Here is a 21618-nt window from a genome sequence, read left to right as displayed (position 1 = left end):
GAAAATCGTTAGAAAAAAAGTGAGTAAAGATCGTTACTCTTATTGGTTGTTGGGAAAACTAAAAATAAGAACAGATATGTTCATCCAATGTATAAAAAATAAGGATTCATAAATCCACTGTTAGCAATGGTATAGGAAGATTGGTATTCTCAGACATTGTTGACTAGAATATAAAATGTGTACAATTTTCAGAGGATGGTTTGAACTGCTTCTAGGTATCTGTCTTAGGAAAAGGATTTTGTGCTCCTGGAGGGCATGTTCACTTTTTTTCCCCCTGTATTCCTGATTCTTAACCTTTCCGGCTTGCAGAGCCCTTGAAGATTTTGACAAAAGCCATGGACCATATGAGAGCAGGGCTGAAAAATGCATCTTGAAGAGTTATCAGCACATTGTAGTAGATGGAACCACAGGAGTTCATCTGATAGAAAATGTGAGACACTGTCCAGTGCACACATATCCATCTTTTGGCCGCATTTCAGGCAGCCCTTCTAGAGACCAGAGCCCTAGCTCCTAAATTTGTTTTCCCTACTCTGCCAGTTATCTTCCCAAAGGCGTTGGCTATTAGGGAGACAAGAATCAGAGAGGCTGTGAATGGAGCAGGGCAGTGCATTTCCTCCAGTGTCCCTTCTTTTATCCCACAGTCATTGCAGGAGTGCCTACTGTGTGCTTGGTCCTGGGACCAGCACCTCCCACTGGGAGAGGTCCCAGCATATTTTATCCAAAAGAGTCCATCAGAAGGGCATTTCCACCAGAATTAAACAGGTGACCCAAGGAACAGAGAGCTGTTCCATAAAACACATGTTCTAGTTGGGTTGACCCAGCTAATCTAAAAAACCCTTCAGTGTGGAGGTTGTCCTGAAGACAGTAGAGGATTTGATTTTGATTTATAAAACTCAGAAGCACTGGGAAACATTCAGGTTGTCTTGCATGTGTGTTCTCTGAAATGTTTTGCTTGAACATTTTTCTTACAGATACCCTGATCTGGCAGAAGTAGCTATGTAGGGCAAATTGCAGTTTTCTGGATAAAACAGCATAACTTTTATTTGTGCACAAGCTTTCTTGTGGGGTTCTGGCTGGGAGAGAGGGAGGAATACCACCAGCACTGTACCTGTGTTAATTTTATTTAGCTTAATTGTAAGTTCTTGGCTTCATCATTTTCCAAACACCTCTTATGGGGTAGAAAATACAATATCAGAAGTGAGGAGAGAACTATAATGGGAAGTTTGGGTGAGTAAGTAACAAATAAACTATATTTCAGGTTTCTTATATTTCAAAACGAGAGCCGTATTGCTGATTCCTAGTTGGTTTTGAATGATTTATAACCTTTTATTTGTGGTTGAGTGCTGCAGTCTATGTTGTCATGGAAATTCTATTGAATTTATAGGTCCATTTATCCAAAATGATTTTCCAGACTTCATTTCATGGTGAATCATGTGGCTGTTACTACCAAGTACAAAGCAATTTCTAAAAAGTTTCATATTACAAAGAGCACAAACACTGCGGTGGTTATTTTCGTGTTTTTGAAATACAAATGAGTTCCAGATGAACCTGCGGATCCCCTCCCCCTCCACTGTGTCCAAGGTGTTAAGCTCCACTGCATTTCAGAAAACCTGATGTGTGATGTAGTTCTACAGGCAAGGAAAGTTTGTTTTAATAGAAAAGAAAGTTATTACAGTAACTCCAAGAATAAGTAAAAGTGGTTTGAACTTACTGGTTTATGCATAGGGGGAAAACTACTCTCCCAGTCCTTGGGCCCCATTATAATAAACTTGTTTCTCCCCCTTAGAGGTCAGTAGTAGTGGGAAGAGGGAAAGAAAAACAAAATGCTTGACCAAATCCCTTGGCTAGGTTTCATGTGACAGTGAGTATAGACAAGGTGTCTACACCTCAATACTATTGACATTTTGGGTTGGATAATTCTTTGCTTTCGGGGGCTGTCCTACACATTGTAGGGTGGTTAGCAGCATTCCTGGCCTCTACCTGGTCTACTAAATGCCTGTAGACCCCTTCTAGTACTGAAACCCAGCATAACTCTAGACATGGCCAGGGTCCTCTAGAGTCCAAAGACACCCATAGTGGGGAACTACTACTCTGGAAACTTTGTGTGAGGATCCTGGAGATAACTAATAGATATTCCTCATTGCTAGTGGGAATTCTGATCAGGATGTTTTATAGAGAGGATTTTAAATGTGTGGGTTCTGCAATCAAATGCCTGGGTTTGAATCCCAGCTTTGTTACTGCTCAGACAAGACCTAGTACCACAAAAAGTAGTGGTGAGGATGAAAGGAATTAATTCATATAAAGTATTATAAGGATTGGATACATTTAAGCAGCTCTGTGGAATGTTTTATGGACACGCTAGCTCTGAGCTTCCTTGGCCATGTTCACCTTGAGGGAAAAGGGGGGCGAGATGATGGTTGGTCCAGACAGTTGTTATTGGTCCGAGGCCGGCCTGATTCTACACACTTAAGGCACGGTCCCCTTAACTTGCTCTGACAAGCAGATACGTTACCTCTAGCCTTACCCTCAGATTTGGAGTAGCTTCCATGAAATAGAGTGGGTCACACATAAGGATACAAACTCTTCCCTGCTCTTATTGTTAGGTGGCATTATACTTTTGTTTATCCCAGTTTCAAAAGCATAGAATTTCGTGAATTGTATTTAATATTGAAGTATTATATACAAAGAGGAAAATGAACAAATAATAATAAAACAGGTTAATGAATTTTCATACTCTTGTAACCAGCCCTGAGATCAAGAAAGAGCACTTCTTAGCATCCCCAGAAACCGTTTTCCACTCACTGCTCCCACAGGTAACCTCTGTTTTGGCTTCTAAGTGCATAAGTTATTGCTGGGCTTTGTACTTCATTTCAATAGGATCACAGTGAACTTTTTTTTTTTCTAATTTTAATTCTTTTTTTTCTTTTTTTCTTTTTTGGGTACCTGCCTTATTTGGCTCAGCATTGTTTGTATTATTACATGTGACTCTCACAATTTATCAGTTCCATTAATGATTAATGTTTGGTTTCCAGTTTGGAGTGACTGCAAATAATCCTTTCATTAACTTCTTCCCTTTTTTTTTTTTCCTGTTAACTAATTGTTAAAGACATGTGAATCATTTGGGGGCCTACAGTATGGCAGACATTGTGGGATGTGCTTTCCTTGACTTATTTTGTTTAATGCTCACTATGACCCAGTGGTGCATTTCTCATTTCTTTATATTTTTTTTTAATTTAAAGATTTTATTTATTGATTTGACAGAGAGAGAGATCACAAGTAGGCGGGGGGTTGCGAGGCAGGCTCCCTACAGAGCAAAGAGCCTGATGCGGGGCTCAATCCCAGGACCCTGAGATCATGACCTGAGCTGAAGGCAGCTTTTTTTTTTTTAATTAACATATAATGTATTATTAGCCCCAGGGCTACAGGTCTGTGAATCATCAGGCTTACACACTTCCCTGTACTCACCATAGCACATATCTTGCCCAATGTCCATAACCCAATCATCCTCTCCATGGCAACCCTCAGTTTGTTTTGTGAAATTAAGAGTCTCTTATAGTTTGTCTCCCTCCCAATCCCATCTTGTTTCATTTCGTCCTTCCCTCCCCCACAAGCCCCTCACTTTGCCTTTCAAATTCCTCATATCAGAGAGGTCATATGATAATTGTCTTTCTCTGATTGAATTATTTTGCTCAGCATAATACCCTCTAGTTCCATCCACGTCGTCGCAAATGGCAACATTTCATTTCTTTTGATGGCTGCATAGTATTCCAGTGTGTGTGTGTGTGTGTGTGTGTGTGTGTGTGTGTATGTAATCTTCTTTATCCATTCATCTATTGATGGACATCTAGGCTCTTCCCATAGTTGGCTATTGTGGACATTGCTGCTATAAACATTCGGGTGCATGTGCCCCTTCAGATCACTACATTCGTATCTTTAGGGTAAATACCCAATAGTGCAATTGCTGGATTGTGGGGTAGCTCTATTTTCAACTCTTTGAGGACCCTCCATGCTGTTTTCCAGAGTGGCTGCACCAGCTTGCATTCCCACCAGCAGTGTAGGAGGATTCTCCTTTCTCTGCATTTTCACTAGCATCGGTCATTTCCTGACTTGATAATTTTAGACATTCTGACTGGTGTGAGGTGATATCTCATTGTGGTTTTGATTTGTATTTCCCTGATGCCGAGTGATGTGGAGCACTTTTTCATGTGTCTTTTGGCCATCTGGAGGTCTTCTTTGGAGAAATGTGTTCATGTCCTCCTGAAGGCATAAACTTTAACCTGCTGAGCCTTCCAGGCGCCCCCAGCGGTGCATTTCTTATCCTCCATTTACTCCTGGGGATGTTAAGACTCAGAGAGGGCAACTGATTTCAACTGGGTCACACAGCTAATTAATGGGAGACCTATAGCTTACCACTCCCTATTCTGAGGACATGAAAAGGGTAACTGGCCAATATACAGGTGGATGTTGAACCTACCTCCTTTGTGTCTGAACTTCTGCTGAACTCTTACAAATAACTCACAAATCAGGCATAGTAAATCCCTAAAAAAGTCTATTTGATACTGTAAGTAAGAGCCTGAATCGTTCCTTACCAAGGGAAAAATACAAAGATTAAATATTTATGTGACTAATCAGATGCATCATCGAACCAGAAATTCCAAAAATCAGCTGATAAATAGACTTAGAAAGGCACAAACAAGTAACACACAGAGACTTTTTAAAGGGATCCCAGAAATCATCCCAGCACCTCACTGTGTATGAGTCATAGTCCTAGTGTGCACTTTGGAGTCTTCTCCTGCAGAAATTTGGATTCCTGCTGTAAAATAGTTGAAGATAATTCCATGTTACAGGGAAAGTAAAAAGAAAAAAAAAGGGAAATAATTAAGGATTAGCATACTCTGTGATTAATGATATTGTATAAAGCAAATGTTTCAGAATGTTTATTTAAATGCTACCTTGCCTACAAAGGTACTCAATCCCTGCTATTCTTTGGAGCACAGTCTTCTAAAAATAGTCTTCCAGTGAGGGCTGTGTGAAGCCTAAACACACGTTTCTTTGCTGAACTTTGTGGCATGACTCACTGGGTTGTTGGCTGGCCTGTGGAAACAATTCATCTTCACCTTAATTCATATATCCTTTCTGGTCATATGGTAGTAAAGATACGTAATAATAAAACATGGGAGCTGCTTAATTTGTTCTTACTTTACCAAAGCATGTGCTTATTGGATATGATGACATTAAGTAGTACCCCTGTTGGACAGAAATGGACACTGAGCCTTGGAGCTCTCACCAAGGACACTTAAGCCTTGGTGTCTTAAGTATTTGAATCTGGTCTGACTTGCTAGCCCAAGCTCTTCGATCTCTGTTTATGTCACCCGTGGTCATGCTGTCAGCCAACTTCATGGCCATCTTGCTGTAAGCCACAACAGTGTGTGAACTGTGTTTTAACAGGGGCTACATTCTCCAGGGAGAACCTTGTTAGAAAGAACTGAATGAAGGTGAGAGCTCAGAGCTCAAGGAAGCTCAAAAAGTAACTAGTTTGCAGAATGGTTTGGAATGTGATACACAGTCACTTGTACATATATCGTACATATATCATATATAGGTGCTTAAAATCAGTACTAACTTTGGGGGTGTTTGTCTCATTCAGTTGTGGGGGCAGTCAAGTCCAAAATTTGCAGAGCAGCCTAGAAATTCCAACAAGAGTTGGTGTTGTAGTCTTAAGTTTGATGGCTGGAAACCCAGGCAAAATCTCTGTGTTGGAATCTGGAGAAACAATTCCTTAGGGACACTTTACACTTTCACCTGATTGGATGAGACCCACCACATTATGGAGGGTAATCTGCTTGACTTAGAATCTACAGATTCAAATATTAATCACATCTAAAAAATACCTTTGTAATAACATCTACAATGTTTAACCTAACAGCTGGGCAGCATGGCCTAGACAATTGACATACAAAATAACTATCACAGGGTTAAAAATACAATAATGATCCTTTTAAAAAGTAACTTGAGGTAAAAACTGTTCACTGATATAAAACAAAATGCCCGAATAATGATTCTGAATTCAGAATGCTTGTGTCATCTATTTCTATATGCTATATATAGCATGTTTTTATCATGCTTTCCATAATTTGCATGACTAGGTTTTCTTTTGTTAGAGGATCAAAATTTCAGCCTACTTACTTAGGTAGAAAATGGTTTGAATTTCTTACAGATCGAGGAGAAAATCATATAATCTACGGTGTTTAGCAGAACAGAACCTGGAGCCACTTCACATTTCCCCCATGATTTTGGCATCTGCACGTTCCTGAGTGTTTTCTCCAGTGGTTTAAATCCATTCATTCTCTTAGTATTCTGATCCGTCCTTGCTATTCATTTAGTTATTTATTCCTATATATAGGAAGAAACTCATTACATTGTTTTTGGATTTATCAGTTGTCTGTCCTTGCTTCCTACCACACAGAGCCCCAACCATGTTATTCACACCAAAAATAAGTTACTACTATTTACAAGGAACAGCCCTCTAAAAGACATAGCTTTGACTCGGCAGATGTACTTCCTGCCTGCATCGATCATCCTGGCTGATGGCAGTGGCAGAATTAAAGAAGTAGAACGTGCAGTGTTGGGTGTCTGTGATTTGGCTTCATAGCAGTTATGGTGCAGCACAGTCTACAAATCAAGTTAGACTAAGAAGTTATTGTGCAAAAACTTCAATTCTGACATCATCCTAGCCAAGTGATCCAGCAGGTGGAACCGGCTGATCATTAACCGTGCTTGGAATTGTGCTTTGCCTTTACTGCACATTTTTATACTTGGGCATGTGTTTCTAGCCCTCCGCTATGTTCTCAGCTAGCTTACTCCAGGTCGATGCCACGCATGATCAGAAAAGTACATTTCACCTCTTTGGTTCTGCTATCTACTGCCTCCTGTATGGCTTTTAATGTTGCTGTTGCCTTTCTTGTTACTGTCTTTATCTTGTCCCATTTACATGTCATCTCTGTCCATTTTTCTCCTGTAGCTGTTCCTATGTGTATTCTTCTACTCCATTAAAGGTGCCCAACAGTATCTGGAAATGGCTAGGGAATCTTTCAATAGATTGCCTTTCCTCTGGACTGTCTGCATGTTCTTTCCTTACATAATTTATCTTTTTTTTTTTTTTTGCTTAGACACATAGGTATGTGGGAAGCCTGTTGTAGAAATGCCAGTTGTTTGAAATTAAAATGTAGAGCTTTCTAAATCACTGGAGAAGTCAGTGTTGGATTTTTCCACCCATGCTTTCTAAATCACTGGAGAAGTCAGTGTTGGATTTTTCCACCCATGTTGGGGTCATTGCCTCTTGCCTCCATTTTCATGGAGGTGTGAGAGCTGACTTATGCACACAGCTATAACGTTAGAAGGTAGAAAGTCCATCATAAAGGAAATGTCCCCTCTAACCCATCACCCGCATTATTTTAGTATTCATTTACTACATGCCTTACTTGTCCAAGAGCCGTTCATTGGCTTACGTTTTTTTGTGATACATTTACCTATGATTCTAACTTTGGCATTTAAAAAAAAAAAGATAACCTTCTTTCATTATTGATATTTCTTTTTTTTTAACTTTATTTTATTTTTTCAATGTTCCAAGGGAAATTCAAATCAAAACCACATTGAGATACCACCTTACACCAGTTAGAATGGCCAAAATTAACAAGACAGTAAACAACATGTGTTGGAGAGGATATGGAGAAAGGGGGACCCTCTTACACTGTTGGTGGGAATGCAAGTTGGTGCAGCCACTTTGGAAAACAGTGTGGAGAGTCTTAAGAAATTAAAAATAGAGCTACCCTATGACCCTGCAATTGCACTACTGGGTATTTACCCCAAAGATACAGATGTAATGAAAAGAAGGGCCATCTCTACCCCAATGTTCATAGCAGCAATGACCACAGTTGCCAAACTATGGGAAGAGCCAAGATGCCCTTCAACGGAGAAATGGATATTTCTTTTTTAAAAAAGATTTTATTTGTTTATTTGAGAGAGACAAAGCATGAGCTGGGGGGGAGGGGCAGGCAGAGAGAGAAGCAGACTCTCCACTGAGCAGGAAGCCTGATTCCACGTGGGGTTTGATCCCCTGGACTCCGGGATCAGGACCTGAGTGGAAGGCAAATGCTTAACCAACTGAGCCACCAAGACGCCCCTCATTATTAATATTTCAATCTTTCTAAGCACAGAATGGGTCTTCATCTGTCATAGTACCTTATACATAATAGGTAGTAAGCAAATACACTTGTCCCTCATAAGGAAGCCCTGTAATTAAGACCTGAACTCTAGGATTGGAAAGATTAAGTTCCTATGACAGTCTCTCTCCCTCTTCCTTAACTGCTTTGTAAATTTTGGAAATCCTTCGTTTCTTTGGCTGTAAAGTGAAAATCATGGTGGTACCTGCCTCAGTGAGTATTCATGAATGATAGCACAGTTCATGGCATACAGTAAGTACTCCCTAAATGTGTAGAACATAACAGAATTAATAAAAATATAGAAGGATCTAGTTTTCAGATTTGTTGCTTTGCATTCATTCAGCTTAACACAACTAGTGATGTTGGAAACCAGGCATAAAGATAGTTTTTATATCAAATTGCACCTAGAGTCATTTTAACTATGGAGGGGTGGCTCAAGGCAAGAGAAAGGGGAAGAAGCTAAGTGGGCATTTTGTTGTGACTCTCTATGCATCATGCTAGTACCCTTCAACAGTGGAGCATTGATCTTGGTCAAACTTATGCTCACACTATCCATTTCACCCCCCTCCCATTATTCAGAGGTGTTACTATTCATTCAGGCACTTTCCATACCTGTATTTTGGCATAAGCCTCCTGGTCACTGGTAGGGCTTTTCCTCTTTGTGAAATTTTGTTTTACAAATGTCAGGTCATACTATGTGATCCTCTGTTTTTTCTATCACCCGGACCTGGCCAGAGAAATATTTTTCCCGTCCAGCCATTCTACAAGGTATAACCAAATGATCCATCCGGGTCTGTGAGGCTTGTTCAAGAATTTGAAGGATTTTGAAGAACTGGTCCCTTGACTGTGCACTGGTACATAGTCTACCAGTGGCTTTTTAGTTGATATATTTTTTTAAGATTTTATTTATTTATTTGACAATCACAAGTAGGCAGAGAGGCAGGCAGTGGGGGTGGGGGGAAGCAGGCTCCCTGCTGAGCCAAGAGCCCTATGCAGGTTTCATTCGCAGGACCCTGGGATCATGACCTGAGCTGAAGGCAGAGGCTTTAACCCGCTGAGCCATCCAGGCCCCCCTTTTTAGTTGATTTTAATATGGTTTGTTTCTGGGACTAAGGAGACTTACGGGTCTCGTGACACTCTGCATGATAGAATGAACACCCATTTATATGAGCTGATCCAGCTCTCCTTCCCATGGAAGGAAGGTCCTGGTTGGAATAGAGTCACTGAGCCTTAAGCTATATAGTTTTCTTGAAGGACCAAATGTTCTTATTGCAAACATATTTGGAAAATACTGACGTAAGGGTATAATGCCTTTAAATACCATTCCTTGCTAAAAGGAACCAGAACTCACCCAAGTTATGGCCAATTTTAGTGTTGGAACAGGGAAAATACAAGATCAGTTTAAAACGTCTGTGTCAGTTAATAAGGAGATGCTAAAAAATATAAAATGTAAAAATATAAAATATAAATACACAAAAAATATAAAATATAAAAAATATAAAATGATGGGAACATAGCAGAAAGACAGGAGTCCATTTGGAAGGGTTCCTACTGTGCAAAAGATCTCCTATTGAGACAGTTTGTACATTAAAATAAATAATGGTAATGTATTATAACTCATTGAATAAAACAAAATAAGTGAGTTCATGTGGATTTAAATAAATGGATGAATGGATAAATAAACTGTGGAGAAGGGAAAGCTATTCCTTTCACTAGAATCCCATTCATGCATATAGAGGGGGTAGTACACTTGGAAAAGTCATCAATGAATGCTGAGACTAGCGGATGAATGTTCAATGACGAACAGTGTATTTATGTAATCTCAAGTAGCTCCCTAAAAACTGCTTTTAATTATAAAAGGAAAATTAATGACTTGATAGTGGAGAAGGTTGCCAGACATCAACTTAACTGTACAATGAGGTTAAACACCCCTCCTATTGGGAGAAATCCACAGGGTGTACTTCCCGATATGATGCATCATGAAGACAATGTCAGTCCTGTGGAAACTTGCATCACCTGAATTCAATCAGGAGAACCTATGAGACAGACCCTGATTGTACCTAACCACTGACCTGCACACTTCACACTGTTCAAATAAAGGAGGACTGAGTAACTGTCCCAGATGGGAGAGGGGGCAGGAGCGGTCAGTGTAAAGAGATGTAACAACGAAATGCACAGTTTGATTCTAAATTGGATTCTTGAACTAAGAACCAGAATAATGATGTGTAATGGACTTTATTTGGGCATTTGCCAAAATTCAAAATGGATTGTGAATGAGATAATAGTATTGTATCAAGTGAAATTTGCTAATTTGAATAATTATACTGTGCTTATATAAGAGACTGTCCTAATTCTTAGAAATTATACACTTAAGTATTTAGCGGTAAAGGGGCATATTTTCTCCCACTTACTACCCGGTGATTCATAAGAAAGAAATTGTGTATCTGTATGTGCAGACGAGAGAGAGAGAGAGAGATTGAATGCAAATGGGATAGAATATAAATAATCAGGGTTCCTGGTAAAGGCTGCATGGAAGAGTTCATAGACCATTCTGTTGCCAGACTTCCCCGGCCTTTTCCTTCAGTTGTTGTGTACCGTGATTTTTCAGGAGAAGGACTGATACGCTGATACAGATAAACATGACTTAGATTCGCTTTATTAAGAAGAACACTCTTGTGATGGGAGAGGACTCTGGGTATGGCTTTTGAGGTCAGGTACAGAAAGCTAGTGTGCTCCTGATGATATTTTATAGCTACCCCAACACCTTTCAGAGATGGTTTTGGGAAACAGGTTTGCAGCTTCTGCCCCCATTTATCTCATCTGCAATAACAACAAAGCGATTTTAAAGTCCAGTTCACTCAGCAAAACTCTATCCAGTCCTTATTCTTCATATTTAAGATAGCTTCAAAAGTTAACCTAATTCAGCAGGCTACCACTTGAGAGAAAAAGCAAGGAAAATTGATATTTCAGACTTCTGCTACTGTTCTCTTTATGAGACATTTTATTATTCTGCTGGGTGGAGCCATGACTCAAAGACATTTTCTGAAAATGAATTTCCTCACCCGGTCATAAATGAAAATGCCCTTGAAGAGGTCTTAAAGTATTTTGAATCACACACTATTCAGGTGATGCATTAAACAATGCCACCGCTGCTTGTGGGCTGTAGAGTAAGAAAAACTTCTGTGAACTTACTTAATTTGAGGGCCTGAGTTTTAAAAGGAAACTGAGGTGTATTTTCTGAATATACTTGTGTAGCATTTCTTTCTTGCGTTTGCAGCATTGTACCCAAAGCAATTCACCTAAGTATTAAACTCTTTTAATCTGCACCTCATTGAAAGGTGTTTTCTCAGTGTAAATGCATGATGTCTAAAGCTGTCCAAACCTAAAGGCAATACATTTGTAAGAGGCTGCCAGAATTGGTGAGAATTCACAGTGTAAGAAAAATAATTCACTGTAAGAAGGAAAGTCCTTCAAAGGAATTGACCCATCTTTCTTTCATCCACTTGGATGCCTGACTTTTCCTAGAAAGTATCCTGATTGGACCACCTGATTTTAGCCTTCAGAAAAGAAGTGTCACTTTATTCTTAACAGTCTCAAGTAATTAAGCTCTGTTTAACCTTTGACCTATACTTGAGCTAGTTTTTCTGATTTAGCTTTCCCCTCTGGGAATTTAGCATTCAGTTTCCTATAGGCAAATTCCCTCTGGGGTGTGGTGGTTCAGTTTGTTGTGGAGAATAGCATCACGGCATTTGGAAAATAGGGACCACCTGATGAATGATAGAGGAGATTGGATTTTCTGTAAGGAGTAGGGTCATTCCAGAAGATTCCGGGGAATCACAGTCTTATGAGAAATTTTACAGTGTCTGCCAGATGTTAACCTTGAAATATGTTGATGATGATGATGGTGATGATGATGATGATAGTGATTTGCTGGCACAGATGAAGTGTAGGCATGATGCTTCTACATACTGTATATTACAGTGACTTGTTGGATCTCCACACCCTCCACACCCATGGTAAATACTTGATTCTATACATGAGGAAGCTGATACTTTGAATTAGACTTGTTTGTGTGAGGTCTACAGGCAAGTAAATGAAGAAGCTAGAATAAAACCCAAAGCTGTTCTTCTTATTATGTATGTATTCTTTCGAGAACATTCCGTGGTCCATTTTTGCTCTCTGCAGTGTACTAAATAGTAGACTCTTCACACATTAAAATCATGTAATGATTTTAAGTTGATTTGTCTGTATTCTGCTTTTTGAGTAAGAAACTCTACCCAAATGTAAGAGAAAGTATTTAGGGTTCCAATGAGAGCACCTTGATTTTATAGTTTTCCTCGGATGTTCAACCTTAGCCAAGTTAACATCAACTTTCTGAAGCACTGTGTTTTCATCTGATTTCTTCAAATCACTAAGGGTAGTCATTTCTGCCCTTTCTTTATACATGAATTAAGTAAAATAATCTATGGTACAGTTTTGCAAATTGGAAAATGTGAAATATTATTATTACCATGAAATTTCTTGTGGATTCACTGAAAGACTCCATTTGGGCGATTGACCCCTTCAAATTCCTCCAAAAGAGCATTGCTTATAAAGATGTGCCCATTTAAGTATCTATAATTTAAGCATGTGAACTGCATCTCATAGGCTTAGTTATCTTTTTTAACTTCAAGATGTTTTACTCCATTAAAATTTTGCTCCATAATACTATGGGAACTTTCACCGTGACACGAATATCAGGCAATCACGTGTCAGCGTTCTTTTGGGTAGCAGAAGAGCACTTCTGTGAGAAAATGTGTGATTGTGTGGTTTGTAAGGAGAAAATGATACAGTGTCTGGGGTTTGCTCTTAGATACTTTAGCAAAGGAAAAATATGGATAGGTGAATGTATTTGGCCAAATCTGAGGAAGTGAGCAATCTGGGTCCCTCTTACTATTCTATTTGTGTCTAGGCTTGAAATCTTCCTAATACATATTTTAATTGTTCTTTTACAGATGCAGATTTTCTTTTATAATCCAGATGACTTTGACAGCTTTCAAACCGCAATTTCAGAAAACAGAATAATCGGAGCCATGGCCATATTTTTTCAAGTAAGTTAATGGTGGCTCAAGTACTTCAACCAGAGAGTTCTCTGAGTCTTTTTTTTTTTAATTCGCCGAATTGTTCTGTGTCTAATGAATGCATCTGTTTTCTAGTTCACACCTGTCTAAATGAAAGATATTTCATATTGTCTAATGTGTGATTTAAAATGTAAATAAGTATGTTGAGAAACATAATGAAAATTTTTGCATGAATTATTCTGATTTTATTGCTACTTGACTGGTGCACAGATTGAAGAACACATTTATCATCTAAGTTACATCACTGCTGAAGCATTTTGAACAGGTTCCTCCAGCATATTAAAAGGCTGATGCAAAAAAAAAAAAAAGTGATTTTCTTTGGAGCATCTTTAAAATTTGACATTACTTACAAGTAGATTAATAAATAGCATCAGTCACTTCTCTGAATAGAACCCTTTTCTTTCCCTCCCAGAAATCCCCATGGTAACAAAGCTAATACCTTTATGAACTTCCATACTTTCTTTCTCTTTTTTATTCTGTTCATAGTGAGTTTTTCTTCTGGCTCGTATGTTGGTTCTATAGCTTGAAGCCAAACATTGTATCCTTCATTGGATAATACTGTCCAGGCTTTTTATTAAGTCAGATCAAATTGAAGTAGTGTCAACCATCAAGTGTCTTGAAACAGTAACTGAGAGGAGACCTGGTGCTTTTTTGGGTGGAAAGTAACCTGAGTAGTAGGTATGTGACTTGTCTTTCAGTCTTAAAATTTGCCTGAAGTCTACATACCAGTGTTTCTTTCATCAGTGAGTCGTTGTTGGACAATGATGTTTTTCTGACAACTCAAAGGAATATTTAAGACATCAGAACCTTTTCCACTATGGGTCTTTAACCTCTGCCTTTTGGAGCAAGTTTCTTTGTCTTTGAGATGGACCCATTCTTGTTTGGAGTATGTTAATTTCACCCCTCTTTTTAGCATATGACATATGATAGTTCTATCCAGTGCTCTCACTACCTTTTAACTACATTTCCCCCTTTCCTTTCATGGACAAAGGTTCAAATGGAAGATTATTTATGGAAAACTGAAAAACCCAATATTCTACCTACACCAGAAACAGAGTAGGGGTCATTAGTATTGATTATGGCACTGTTTTTCAAACTGTGGGTTCTGACCTACTAGTGGGCCATGAAATAATTTTAGTAAATCCTGCCAGTACTTTTAGAATAACGATGGAGCAGAAAAAATAATCAGAAAATATCAGAGTATATTACTCATAGTAAGGGTAAATTTTTTTTTTTTTTTTTTTTTTGGTAGGACCTTTTTTTAGTTGCTTTTATATGGAGAGGCATAGTGGGTATGTAACTTGGTCATGTTCCAAAACATATTTCTTACCAAAGCTCATGGTCTGATATTTTGTAAGTTCTCTATTTATGTATTTGGTTGATCTCCCCATTGTTCTTCCACACATGTCTTTTCCCTGATTACTTTCATAAATCAGTTGAGCATCATGTTTTAAAAACTCATTCACTAGCATCAAAACTATGTGCTTTTGAGTCCCGTCTCTACATAATAGCTGCATAATGGTGATGGAGTTAATTTAAACTTTCCAGCCTCAGTATTCTTACCTGTGAAATGGGGATAGCAACTTCTGTCTACACCATTAAGATTGTATGTAGTCATTAAATGAAGCCCCTAACGTGGGTTCTGGCACATAGTAGACATTTTTAATGCCAAATAAAGTCTGTATCCATATCCATGAAATTCTTTTTCAATGGGATGGAGGCCTGTCATATATGTGTCTTTGCATGAACAGAGGGCTGTTTTGGGCACTGCCCTTGTGGGCAGGTTCTTTGGGTTCTATCTATATCCCTTCTGCATCTAAACCATGATCAGTTTGCCTTATGCAATACTGAGGTCACTTGAGCCATTCTTGAACCATACCCACTTCTGTGGTTAATCCCTTGTTTTCTGTGATTGTCCTCTTGGACAATATATTTTCTTGTAGCGATACCTCTACTATAGCTGCACCATCAAATCAACCCTCTCCTCCTCCTATCCTGCCCACCCATGCCCAGTCCAACCAGGTCCTACTGTATAGGTCACCTTTCTTATAGGAAAACAAAGTTTAAAAATGTTTCTGTGAGTCCTGGAAGAACCAGTTCATAATATGTGCTATGCAGAACATTTCTGTGCTTCCCAGCTCTATAAACTGTTGTGAAATGTAAGACCAGTTAGGCAGGTAAAGCCCATTGGTGTACAAAACAGCAGAACACCTCAGTGTGAAATGCAGGTTTTAAATTTTTAAAGTATTTCTAGGGCATGATGAGTAGTTCACATGCAAAGATATATTTCATCTGATAAATCCTTCTACAAATTTTGGGTTGCTGCCCTGTGTACATAACACAGAAGGTAGATAACATAAAATAGAACAGTATTTTTTTTTTAGATGCCAACAGTGTTGAGCAGCTTCTTTTGTTTTCCTCATAAGTCCACATATGCATTTATACATCTTTGTTCAAGCAATGGAGAGGAAGATAGTATTGCTATTATTTTAACAGTCTAATAACATTCAATACTTCGAGATCTTTGTGGTTTGCTGTAAGAATGTTAAATTTCTTCCCCCAAGTAATCAGATAAATCTTCATATATATTTTCAAATTCAAACCTGATATCTTGCATTTTGGTATTGAGGAGGTATTTATCATCTACTCAGCACTGATTCAGTGCCAGGGAGGGCAGTAGTTGCTACATAAGTAAAATAAATGCAGGCAGCTCCTGCCCACTAGGACCTCACTGTCAGGGTCGCATGTGATAATGGCTAGCAAGAGGTGACTGGAGAAAGCCTTATATTTGTAAAGAGGCTGTGTGCTGACTTAGTGCTTATAAACCCACATATTAATTATCCAGAGTGACGTGATGTGAATGACAGGTGCATGTCTAGGCAAGGCTGAGTTCCATGTAGATGTTATTGTCCTGATGTTAACTTACTCTGTACCCTAGAATGATTTTCTTACACCTTCAAATTTTTAGTATCTTTGTTTCTCTTTTCTTCCTCATTTTGTGCCCGTTATTTTGCATGATTTCAGCTCTCCCGCTGCCTTTGCTGTGATTGGATATTATAAAGTTCTTAATATTTCCAAAGCACTGAAACGAGCCCAGGCCTGGTGTGCACGTGGTTGACCAATGAACTGTATGCTGGCCTCGCCTAGAACCACTGCAGGTGGTTCTCTTGTAGCTCACAGGCATGCTTGTTGAACCTACGTAGCATTTACTGTTCTCTTCTTCAGTTGAAGGTGGAAGATATTACATAAAATGTCCTGATGATGTAGCAGTGATCAAGATGCGAGTAGGGTCTGTCTGTGACTGCAGAGGGAGCCTACATTCCCATCGCAGCACTATCTTCATGCCTTCATGTCAGCATGATCTTAAGATCATGACTCCCAACCTGAGCAGCAGTAATTAAAATGGTGACTGATGTCTTTTTTTTCTTTTTTTTTTTTAGAGAGAGCAAAAGAGAAAAAAACAAGTTGCGGGGGGACGGTGAGGGAGAGACAGGGGCTGAGCAAGGAATAGCTATAAGGGGAGAGGGAGAGGGAGAGAGAGAATCCTAAGCAGGTTCCACACCCATCATGGAGCTGATGCAAGGCTTGATCTCATGAGCCTGAGATCATAACCTGAGCTGAAATTAAAAGAGTAGGACGCTTAACCGACCAAGCCACCCAGGCATCCTTGACATCTTTGGATTACAGAGTTGAAAGTCATTCTCAATGATGAAAGATGGTAAGCCAGGTCTCCCCCAAGTGCTTCATAGGAGCACCATTGCAGGAAGGAGGGACCACTTCCATGTAGGGAGGATAATGAATCACAGCAACCACATATGCTCGTGCACATTTGAGGCCACACAGTCTAGAAGGTCTGCTCACTTTATAGGCGCTGGTGAGTAATGTGTCTAGAGGAAAGAACACCTTTATTCTAATTCACACACATCTTTGGATCAGAAACCCTCTAGAAGATCTAAAGGAATGCTAAGGAGGGAGGTTGATTTTAAAGGGGTTTTAAAACAAATAATTACAATAAGAATGGGCAAAGGCTGGAGATATCTTTTAAACCACTAAAGAGAATAAGTGCTGTGTAGCTAATTTATAGAAGTACAGAAATTAAAATTATTGTCTTCTGTTGTTAAAGTAGAATCTCTATTCTTCTTTGCTGTTAGTCTGATTTGAATTCCTGTAAAAATGTAAAATACCAAATGCCATTAAAATACTGTTGAAAAATATTCTGTTATTCTGATAACAATCTACCTAGCTTATCTGTTTAAAGAAAGAAATATGAAAAACTTAACGTTGACAGGACAGCTGAAATGACAGGCAAATGATTAGGTAATTTGTGGAAGGATGCTTTGCTTTGAAAACAACACACAAAAGAATTTGATTGGCTCTGGCTTAAGTTTATGACTAGAGAATACCAGGTTCTTAGAATGACCTTACTTAGGTAGCCTGGATGTTTTTAGACCAAGAAGTCTTCCATCATCTCCCTCTGAATTGTTTTGTTTTTTTTGTTTTTGTTTTTTTTCTTTCACTGTTCCTTCCTTGTTGAACACTTCCCTCCATTTTCCATCAGAATCGACGCGGCTTCAATCCGTGCAGACATCTTACTGGCTTTCCATCTGGTGCTCCTACAAAGTTGGTATCCCCAAACTTTTTGCAGTTGTGATCACTATGGGTTTATGGGTTTGATGATTGTATTTTTTTCAAGAAGCACATGATTATTGTTGAATTTATCATTTGAGGGGGGCATCTCCTTTGTTTTACTATCTAGTGGTAATTGTTGGAATGCCTTAAATTTTATTTATATTTCCTGATTCCTTTGGGCTATGGAATTATAAATGCATGATTTTTTTTTTTAAAGCAGCTACAATTAGAAGCTTTTCTCATGTGCTGTTCTCACCAGCGTCCTTGGTAGACACCTTTCTGGGTAGAGTCTCTTCAGAATCTTAGCATCAGACGCAAAGATAAAATTTTTATTATGTCTGCATCCAGCAGCCCAGTCAATGGTGTCTGTCTTATACATTGAAGAACTAAATTGGTTCCTGATTTATTTATAGATTGTCTTAAAGTGTTTCTTTTTGACAACTGGTCTTCAATGAAGTTTCTTCATTTAATGTTTCAGTTTCACTCCTCCTGGCAACGTTGAGCCCCCTTGTTCCAGTTTTTTTGTTTTGTTTTTGTTTTTGTTTTTCCTATTCCTGTTTACATTTTTGCCCAGAATATGACTGTGGTCGCTTGGTTTTCCTCTAACGCCTCTGGTTCTGTGGTTGCTCCCCTTTTCATTTCTGCCCTCCGTTCAGAGTTTAAAGCAAACTTCAAAACTCAAATGTTTCACAAGTTGCTAACCCATCCTTTATATCATGTCGGTGGTACAGACTGCTTAATTATTTTTCTCCATCTGGAGAGGCTTAGTAATTAAATGAAATGGCAGCACCTGGGATTATTTATAGACCTTGAGAAGGCAGGAGGAGTTCTTGATGACTCATCTATCTAGGGCTGGCAAGGAAGGCTTTTTCTCCACTTCCCTGCATTTCGCCTCCCCCCCTTCCCCACGCAGGTAGATGGGATTCGTCCTTCCTTTAACCCGCTGTTCTCTGAGCATTCCATTGTGCATTAAAGCTGTTACTTTACTTGCTTGCTTCTTCTGCCTTTGTACTGCGAGATCATTGAGGACTGGGAGTCTTCACTTACTCATCAGTGCATCTCTTGCAAGTGACTAACACTGTGGCTTGGTTGTGCTATTATTTAACTGAATTCAGGGGAGACAAACTTAGGCTCTGTCGTCTTGAATGGAGAGGACCAACCTGATAGCCCGTCAGCTGGGGAGTATCAGGTGTTCTTCTTGGTGGTCTTCTTAGAGTGTGATCTAGTAGATCCTTTGGCCCCAGGAGGTGAGGGACCTGAGACTAAAACAACAGAAACTCTTTGAGGCTGAGATCCATGTCTTGTTCCTCTTCTGTTTGTACCCCACTGCCCACCTTTCCCTGCCCTCCTATCAGTGCCTGACCTCAGTTTCTATTCAGGAAATAGATATTGAGTAGGGCAAAGTTATCAGAAACCTCTCGGGGTCCTACCACAACATGAATCATCTGTGTTGTGAAAAGCATGCCTAATGGTTGTGTAAGCTTCACCTAAAAGGGACTGTGGTCATGCAGAAATTTAAGACCATCTCTTGATATGGTCAAGGACATGAACGTGAAGGCTATGAGTCTCAGGATTCACTGAAGATGATGGTAACCATCTGACAGTAGTAGCAGGACTCCATTGGGTCTGACATGCCAACAAAGGAATGTTTCTCCATTTATGCCTGTGGTTGTAAAAAGGCAACAGGGCTTTACAAGTCTTAAAGTAGCACATTCAGAGGCCTCAAAGGAGTGTTTCAGTGCCCAGAATACGAGGATATAAACATCAGAGAATGTTTTTTATGAAGTTTCTTACTAGAGTACCTGGGTGGCTCACTCAGTTGAGCGTCCTACTCGATTTCAGCCCAGGTCATGATATCAGGGTTGTGAGTTCAAGCCCCGTGTCGGACTCATGTTCCACATGGAGTCTGATTGAGATTCTCTCTCTCCCTCTGCCTCTCCCTCTGCGGGGCATGAGCACTCACTCTCTCTTTCTCTCTCTTTTTTTTCCTCAAATAAATAAGTAAATCTTTTAAAACATAATAAAAAATAAAGTCTTTTACCAGAATGCTTTTATCTCAGTAGGTGGTGGATGGAGAGGCTTTTGTGGATTATTTTTTCTGTATTTTTTTTCTGGCTTGCCTCTGGTTGCTTCTTATTTGTATCCTTCTGCTCTCTTTGTGATAGTTGATGGGTTAGTTTCTGTGTGTTTGAGGGCGCCTCTGTGTATGTCTCTTTGCTTTTCCTTGCTCTTGCTATTCTTTACATGTTTGTGTTTTTCTTCCTCTGCCCCCCTTTTTTCTCCTTCAGATTCTCTAACTGAACAAAATGTAGTATTTTCTCATTTATTCATGCACTCATTTGCTAACTCATTTGTTTATTCTGCAGTATTTATTAAGCACCTTCTCTGTGCCTTTCTCTATGAAAATTGTCAGTGTATCCTCAGAATACTAGCCTGCCTGCAAAGTAATGGGGAACTGGAGGTTTTGAAAAGAGTTGGCCTCTGAATTCTTTCTTCAATGGTAGCATCAGTTTGTTACTGGAATAAGAAACGAAGATGAAGTAAGGGAGATGAAATTATCAAGGAAAAAATACAATTATATCTCGTGTACATTTTCAAAATGGTAAATTTTCATTTTAAAGTATGAAGTTCCTATTTCTGAATTTTAGAACTGGGCTCTCCTTTCTGCATTTTTTTTTCCTTCCTCCATCTTTCTTCAAAGCAAAACACCACTGTGGAAGTATAAATCATCCCTTTTATGCATGGTGACCTAAATCGATCTTTCTATTTTTTTTTAACCATTCCCTAGGAATCTTTTCCCTTTTTAAATGAAGAATACATTTGCTATCAGTGCTGTGGTTAGTTCTAATTTTTTTTTTTTAACTTTTGACCATTCCTGTTGCGAATGTGAAACAAGGGCCCCTACCACATAGAAAAAAAGGAAAGGGAGGAAGGAAGGAAGGACAAGAAGAGAGGGAGGGAAGGAAAGAACTAAAAGAGAAAAGGAATTACTAACTATACCTTATCTACCAACACCCACCCCAAAAGCCAATAACTGTTCTTCAGTGGGAGAACTTGTGAGTTTGAGTTAGTGAGTGATGGTGAGTTGTAAAACTTCCTTCTGAGACTGCTTTTCAGGATAATTGCAGTACACTGATAGGATTCTTAATTTATTCCTTGCCGGTTGCTGCTGTTTGAATATCATCCTTCTCACATTTTCCACATCCTTGCTTTTATCCAGTTATAAGTTCACTTCTTTCACTACATTACCTAGAAGTGTAATTTCAGAATGTTTGGGGTTGATTAGCAAGACTTTTTTTTTTAATACACACACACAAAATTAAAATACATATGTTCCAATTAAACTATTTTAACAGCTAATTGATTTCATGGGACTTACCATTAAGTGAAGGCTGGAGTCATTTTTAATGTTCAAATGCAATTTTGGAGTAGATTTGTGGATGTACAACATTGAATTTATAGCCTATCAGGTGTTTTCAGTACATCTCTTGTCTGCAAATGGCCTGTAATTCAGATTTCCTCTTAACAGACATTACGGAGGACAATTTAATAATTGGCAAAGCATCACATAATTAAAAGACTTTGAAAAAGACCGTGTGAAAATCTTCCTTAATTAAATCATTGCACTTCAAGGATGGTTACCAAGT

The 21618-nt window shown here is 39.0% G+C and overlaps 1 protein-coding gene across 5 annotated transcripts in view; it reads left to right on the top strand.

Annotated features, from left to right (window-relative positions):
* The window catches only part of PTPRG (protein tyrosine phosphatase receptor type G), a 698698-nt gene that overhangs the window by 475729 nt on the left and 201351 nt on the right, over window positions 1-21618 (top strand). For all 5 annotated transcript variants that reach the window (XM_013052481.2, XM_013052475.2, XM_004738287.3 and 2 more), the window contains one exon: window positions 13217-13312. In XM_013052481.2, coding sequence (XP_012907935.1) covers window positions 13217-13312 — 96 coding nt within the window. The remainder of the gene's footprint in view (window positions 1-13216; window positions 13313-21618) is intronic.

Source organism: Mustela putorius, unplaced genomic scaffold (genome assembly GCF_011764305.1).
Source record: "Mustela putorius furo isolate JIRA1106 unplaced genomic scaffold, ASM1176430v1.1 tig00000095_pilon_pilon_pilon, whole genome shotgun sequence".
NCBI lineage: Eukaryota > Metazoa > Chordata > Mammalia > Carnivora > Mustelidae > Mustela > Mustela putorius.
Note: the sequence above shows the minus strand (reverse complement) of the source record. Positions and strands in the feature narration are given on the sequence as shown.